The 7,444-nt window shown below is 47.3% G+C and overlaps 1 protein-coding gene across 1 annotated transcript; it reads left to right on the top strand.

Annotated features, from left to right (window-relative positions):
* Nucleotides 1-5,067: 5,067 nt before the first annotated feature.
* Nucleotides 5,068-6,612, top strand: LOC116358796 (GTPase IMAP family member 7-like; the record flags this gene model as incomplete). The annotated part of the gene is given in 2 exon segments (XM_031810985.1): nucleotides 5,068-5,919; nucleotides 5,922-6,612. Coding segments are annotated over 2 exon segments (1,125 nt in total), but the record flags the coding sequence as incomplete, so codon positions are not given.
* Between the last annotated feature and the right edge of the window lie 832 nt (nucleotides 6,613-7,444).

The raw sequence follows: 7,444 nt of genomic DNA, 5'->3' as shown, positions 1-7,444 counted from the left end.
TGTTGGTTTCCAGTCCAACCCTCTTCCTGGAGATCTACTGTCCTGTTGGTTTCCAGTTAAACCCTCTTCCTGGAGATCTACTGTCCTGTTGGTTTCCAGTTAAACCCTCTTCCTGGAGATCTACTGTCCTGTTGGTTTCCAGTCCAACCCTCTTCCTGGAGATCTACTGTCCTGTTGGTTTCCAGTCCAACCCTCTTCCTGGAGATCTACTGTCCTGTTGGTTTCCAGTCCAACCCTCTTCCTGGAGATCTACTGTCCTGTTGGTTTCCAGTTAAACCCTCTTCCTGGAGATCTACTGTCCTGTTGGTTTCCAGTTAAACCCTCTTCCTGGAGATCTACTGTCCTGTTGGTTTCCAGTCCAACCCTCTTCCTGGAGATTCTGATCTGTCTGTTGGTTTCCAGTCCAACCCTCTTCCTGGAGATCTACTGTCTTGTTGGTTTCCAGTCCACCCTCTTCCTGGAGATCTACTGTCCTGTTGGTTTCCAGTTCAACCCTTTCCTGGAGATCTACTGTCCTGTTGGTTTCCAGTTCAACCCCCTCTTCCTGGAGATTACTGTCCTGTTTGGTTTCCAGTCCAACCTCTTCTGGAGATCTACTGTTCCTGTTGGTTTCCAGTTCAACCCTCTTCCTGGAGATCTACTGTCCTGTTGGTTTCCAGTTCAACCCTCTTCCTGGAGATCTACTGTCCTGTTGGTTTCCAGTCCAACCCTCTTCCTGGAGATCTACTGTCATGTTGGTTTCCAGTTCAACCCTCTTCCTGGAGATCTACTGTCCTGTTGGTTTCCAGTCCAACCCTCTTCCTGGAGATCTTCTGTCCTGTTGGTTTCCAGTTCAAACCTCTTCCTGGAGATCTACTGTCCTGTTGGTTTCCAGTTCAACCCTCTTCCTGGAGATCTACTGTCCTGTTGGTTTCCAGTTCAACCCTCTTCCTGGAGATCTACTGTCCTGTTGGTTTCCAGTTCAACCCTCTTCCTGGAGATCTACTGTCCTGTTGGTTTCCAGTCCAACCCTCTTCCTGGAGATCTACTGTCCTGTTGGTTTCCAGTCCAACCCTCTTCCTGGAGATCTACTGTCCTGTTGGTTTCCAGTTCAACCCTCTTCTTGGAGATCTACTGTCCTGTTGGTTTCCAGTTAAACCCTCTTCCTGTAGATCTACTGTCCTGTTGGTTTCCAGTCCAACCCTCTTCCTGGAGATCTACTGTCCTGTTGGTTTCCAGTTCAACCCTCTTCCTGGAGATCTACTGTCCTGTTGGTTTCCAGTCCAACTCTCTTCCTGGAGATCTACTGTCCTGTTGGTTTCCAGTTCAACCCTCTTCCTGGAGATCTACTGTCCTGTTGGTTTCCAGTTCAACCCTCTTCCTGGAGGTCTACTGTCCTGTTGGTTTCCAGTCCAACCCTCTTCCTGGAGATCTACTGTTCCTGTTGGTTTCCAGTTCAACCCTCTTCCTGGAGATCTACTGTCCTGTTGGTTTCCAGTTAAACCCTCTTCCTGGAGATCTACTGTCCTGTTGGTTTCCAGTTCAACCCTCTTCCTGGAGATCTACTGTCCTGTTGGTTTTCAGTTCAACCCTCTTCCTGGAGATCTACTGTCCTGTTGGTTTCCAGTCCAACCCTCTTCCTGGAGATCTACTGTCCTGTTGGTTCCAGTTCAACCCTCTTCTGGAGATCTACTGTCCTGTTGGTTTCCAGTCCAACCCTCTTCCTGGAGATCTTCTGTCCTGTTGGTTTCCCAGTTCAAACCTCTTCCTGGAGATCTACTGTCCTGTTGGTTTCCAGTTCAACCCTCTTCCTGGAGATCTACTGTCCTGTTGGTTTCCAGTTCAAACCCTCTTCCTGGAGATCTACTGTCCCTGTTGGTTTCCAGTTCAACCCTCTTCCTGGAGATCTACTGTCCTGTTGGTTTCCAGTCCAACCCTCTTCCCTGGAGATCTACTGTCCTGTTGGTTTCCAGTCCAACCCTCTTCCTGGAGATCTACTGTCCTGTTGGTTTCCCAGTTCAACCCTCTTCCTGGAGATCTACTGTCCTGTTGGTTTCCAGTCCAACCCTCTTCCTGGAGATCTACTGTCCTGTTTGGTTTCCAGTTCAACCCTCTTCCTGGAGATCTACTGTCCTGTTGGTTTCCAGATCCAACTCTCTTCCTGGAGATCTACTGTCCTGTTGGTTTCCAGTTCAACCCTCTTCCTGGAGATCTACTGTCCTGTTGGTTTCCAGTTAAACCCTCTTCCTGGAGATCTACTGTTCCTGTTGGTTTCCAGTTCAACACCCTCTTCCTGGAGATCTACTGTCCTGTTGGTTCCAGTCCAACTCTCTTCCTGGAGATCTACTGTCCTGTTGGTTTCCAGTTCAACCCTCTTCCTGGAGATCTACTGTCCTGTTGGTTTCCAGTTCAACCCCTCTTCCTGGAGATCTACTGGTCCCTGTTGGTTCCAGTCCAACCCCTCTTCCTGGAGATCTACTGTCCCTGTTGGTTTCCAGTTCAACCCTCTTCTGGAGATCTACTGTCCTGGTGGTTTCCAGTTAAACCCGTCTTCCTGGAGATCTACTGTCCTGTTGGTTTCCAGTTCAACCCTCTTCCTGGAGATCTACTGTCCTGTTTGGTTTTCAGTTCAACCCTCTTCCTGGAGAGCTACTGTCCTGTTGGTTTCCAGTTTCAACCCTCTTCCTGGAGTCTACCTGTCCTGTTTGGTTTTCAGTTAAACCCTCTTCCTGGAGATCTACTGTCCTGTTGGTTTCCAGTTTGAACCCTCTTCCTGGAGATCTACTTTCCTGTGGTTTCCAGTTCAACCCTGCTTCCTGGAGATCTACTGTCCTGTTGGTTTCCAGTTTCAAACCCCTCTTCTGGAGATCTACTGTCCTGTTGGTTGTCCAGGTTCAACCCTCTTCCCTGGAGATCTACTGTCCTGTTGGTTTCCAGTTCAACCCTCTTCCTGGAGATCTACTGTCCTGTTGGTTTCCAGTCCAACCCTCTTCCTGGAGATCTACTGTCCTGTTGGTTTCCAGGTCCAACCCTCTTCCTGGAGATCTACTGTCCTGTTGGTTTCCAGTTCAACCCTCTTCCTGGAGATCTACTGTCCTGTTGGTTTCCAGTTAAAACCCTCTTCCTGGAGATCTACTGTCCTGTTGTTTTCCAGTTCAACCCTCTTCCTGGAGATGCTGAATTAGGTTTGGACTGAAAACTTACAGGGCAGTAGATCTCCAGGAAAAAGTGTTGGGCTGCCCTGGTCTACAGGGTTTCCCTCTTTCCCTTGTAATTGATTGATGAAGTAAAGTCCTTAATTAGTAAGGAACTGTCCTCATCTGGTCTTAATTGAAAGGAAAAAAACAAAACCTGCAGACATTAGGCCTCCATGAGTTTTAACGCCCCTGGTTTACATTGTTTTACAGTGAAATAGCTGAGAAGAAATTCTAATTTAGTTTGTGGACTTTGTAATTTGTAATGAGATCATCATCATCACCATCATCATGGTGTGGGGGCTGTGCTTTGGCAAAGTGGGTGGGGTTATATCCTTCCTGTTTGGCCCTGTCGGGGGTGTCCTCGGATGGGGCCACAGTGTCTCCTGACCCCTCCTGTCTCAGCCTCCAGTATTTATGGCTGCAGTAGTTTATGTGTCGGGGGGCTGGGGTCAGTTTGGTTATATCTGGAGTACTTCTCCTGTCCTATTCGGTGTCCTGTGTGAATCTAAGTGTGCGTTCTCTAATTCTCTCCTTCTCTCTTTCTTTCTCTCTCTCTCGGAGGACCTGAGCCCTAGGACCATGCCCCAGGACTACCTGACATGATGACTCCTTGCTGTCCCCAGTCCACCTGGCCATGCTGCTGTTCCAGTTTCAACTGACCTGAGCCCTAGGACCATGCCCCAGGACTACCTACATGATGACTCCTTGCTGTCCCCAGTCTACCTGGCCATGCGGCTGCTCTCCAGTTTCAACTTCCACCTGACGTGTGCTGCTGCTCTAGTTTCAACTGTTCTGCCTTATTATTATTCGACCCATGCTGGTCATTTATGAACATTGAACATCTTGACATGTTCTTTTATAATCTCCACCCGGCACAGCCAGAAGAGGACTGGCCACCCCACATAGCCTGGTTCCTCTCTAGGTTTCTTCTTCTTCTTCCCTTCCTAGGTATTGGCCTTTCTAGGGAGTTTTCCTAGCCACCGTGCTTCTCCACCTGCATTGCTTGCGTGTTTGGGGTGTTTAGGCTGGTTTCTGTACAGCACTTTGAGATATCAGCTGATGTAGTACGAAGGGCTATATAAATAAATTTGATTTGATTTGATTTGATTTGATCTAATTCCATGTTTTTGATTGGTCACTGTAACAGATATGGGACGAAGAAGAGGAGGGACTCTGAAGATTCTGTTACTACCTGTTGATATTCTGTCCTGCAAGAGCCTTCACTGGTCAACGTGCCAAGGTGCTTACGCACGCACGCACCGCACCACACAACCACACACACACACACACACACACACACACACACACACACACACACACACACACACACACACACACACACACACACAACACACACACACACACACACACCACACACACACACATTTTTACATGTTTAAATAGGCCTATTTATGTATACAACACACTCATCATTACAAACTAGTTCAGCGCCTCATAAAGACATGATTGCCAGGGGGAAAAGAAGGGGGGGTTATCAGCTGATCATTGATGTTGATGATTGATGTTCATATCGGCTAGTTAGCTTTATTTATTTTACTGATTGTAATTTTACCTTAGTTTTTTTCTTACCCCTCTCTGCTCCTATCAGCCAATCAGACTGAATATGGATGATGTAGGCTAAATCAAGTATTATCAAGTGTTTAAATAAATGTTAAGGTCTTTCAAGCTGGGCGTCTTCCCATACAGGCCAGACTGGGAAACAGGCTCAACCAACGGATGGGGTGGGGGGTGATGAACTGGACGACAACTTGCTAGCAGTGGACAAGTGTAACAAATAATATTATGGGGGAAATTATACTACCACCCAAAAGGGTGCTTTAGAGACTAGAAGGACATGGGGCTTGTGCTCTGCACAGTTAGAGCCTGACACACACACATTTCATTAGGTTTTCATCAAGACAATCACAATCAACTCAAGCACTTCTTGTCTGTTTTCACAGATTCAGGGCATCCCGCTGACCTGAGGATAGTTCTGATAGGGAAGACTGGATCAGGGAAGAGTTCAACAGGAAACACCATCCTGGGGAGAAAGGTGTTTAGAGAAGACCTCTCCCCTGAGTCTGTCACTGTTCACTGTGAGAAACAGAGTGGAGTGGTGGATGGGAGGAAGATTGATGTCATCGACACCCCGGGGCTCTATGACACAACAATGTCTAAAGAAGAGATGAAAAGTGAGATAGAAAAGGCCATCTACATGTCAGTCCCAGGACCTCACGCCTTCCTGCTGGTGATCAGACTGGGGAGGTTCACAGAGGAGGAGAGGAACACTGTGAAGTGGATCCAGGAGAACTTTGGAGAAGAAGCATCAAAGTACACCATCATTCTGTTCACCGGAGGAGACCAGCTGGAGGACAAATCAATGGTGGACTTTCTAAGTGAGAGTGAGGAGCTTATGAAACTCATCAAGGTCTTTAAGGGAAGAAATCATGTCTTCAATAATAAAAAGAAGAATGACAACACTCAGGTCACAGAGCTGCTGAAGAAGATAGATGAGATGGTGATGAAGAATGGAGGAAAACACTACACCAATGAGATGTACCAGGAGGTCCAGAGGAAGATCGAAGAGGAGGAGGAGAGGAAGAGACAGGAGGAGAAGGAGAGAGAGGAGGAGGCGAAGAAGAAACAGGAGGAGGAGATCAGAAAACGGGAAGAGAAGGCGAGAGAGGAGGAGAGGAAGAGACAGGAGAGAAGAAGAGACAGGAGGAGGAGATCAGAAAACGGTTAGAGAAGATAAGAGAGGAGGAGAGGAAGAGACAGGAGGAGAAGAAGAGAAAGGAGGAGAAGAAGAAACATGAGGAGGAGATCAGAAAACAGGTAGCAAAGGCGAGAGAGGAGGAGAGGACGAGACAGCAGAGGACGAGGAAGTCGTCGTCAGATGGCATATTGGGATTGTTAGCAACTGTTTTCACAGCGGTGGTAGCAGGACCATTAGCAATTCCAGTTGGAGCTGCTGTATTTGCAAATGAATTAGCTGAACATTTAGACGATTCCGATTAAATGAGGAAGAGGAGGCAATGTGAAGTACCACTCTCTTCCACATCTTAATGTCAAGTAGTAGCAGTACAATATATTAATACTGTACAATGACAACCATCATTGTTTGATTGTTCAACACTTTCTAACACGATCAGTTATTTACCATGTTTATTATTCAGAGGCTTAGGGATAATAACATACTGTAGGATGACATTTATAACTCAACAAAAACAAACAGACAGAAAAAAATCTGAAATCATGTTTCATTAACTAGATAGTTAATAAGTTAGAATGGGTAAAGGCATTCTAGGTATCTAGATATCTACAGTATTGATGTATCTACCCTCCCTCCCTGGTCTGTGTTCTCTCTCTAGCCTCTCTCTACCCTCCCTCCCTGGTCTGTGTTCTCCCTCTATCCTTCCTCCCTGGTCTGTGTTCTCCCTCTAGCCTTCCTCCCTGGTCTGTGTTCTCCCTCTAGCTTCTCTCTACCCTCCCTCCCTGGTCTGTGTTCTCCCTCTAGCCTCTCTCTACCCTCCCTCCCTGGTCTGTGTTCTCCCTCTAGCCTCTCTCTACCCTCCCTCCCTGGTGTGTGTTCTCCCTCTAGCCTCCCTCTACCCTCCCTCCCTGGTGTGTGTTCTCTCTCTACCCTCCCTCCCTGGTGTGTGTTCTCCCTCTAGCCTCTCTCTACCCTCCCTCCCTGGTCTGTGTTCTCCCTCTAGCCCTCTCTACCCTCCCTCCCTGGTGTGTGTTCTCCCTCTAGCCTCTCTCTACCCTCCCTCCCTGGTCTGTGTTCTCCCTCTAGCCTCTCTCTACCTCGCTCCCTGGTGTGTGTTCTCTCTCTCTACCCTCCTCCCTGGTGTGTGTTCTCCCTCTAGCCTCTCTCTCACCTCCCTCCCTGGTGTGTGTTTCTCCCTCTAGCCTCCCTCTACCCTCCCTCCCTGGTCTGTGTTCTCCCTCTAGCCTCTCTACCCTCCCTCCCTGGTGTTTGTTCTCCCTCTACTGTTAACACTTAGTGTTAAACACCACATGATTACCACAGTGAGTAATGTTGTAATGTACTGTACGTCACAACTATATTCTACTGTACTTCATTACTTATTTTCCTACTGTACCTCATTACTGTACATTTCTACTGTACTGGGTAAAAGAAATTACTTACACAATTACAAAGAGAGGATTTTTTAATCGTAGACCTACTGAAGGGGATATAGAGTGTATAGATATAGAGATTATATATTGTAGACCTACTGAAAGAGATATAGAGGGATTAT

Source organism: Oncorhynchus kisutch, unplaced genomic scaffold, assembly GCF_002021735.2.
Source record: "Oncorhynchus kisutch isolate 150728-3 unplaced genomic scaffold, Okis_V2 Okis01b-Okis20b_hom, whole genome shotgun sequence".
Classification (NCBI taxonomy): domain Eukaryota; kingdom Metazoa; phylum Chordata; class Actinopteri; order Salmoniformes; family Salmonidae; genus Oncorhynchus; species Oncorhynchus kisutch.
The sequence above is the reverse complement of the archived record's forward strand: the minus strand, read 5'-3'. Positions and strand labels throughout refer to the sequence as shown.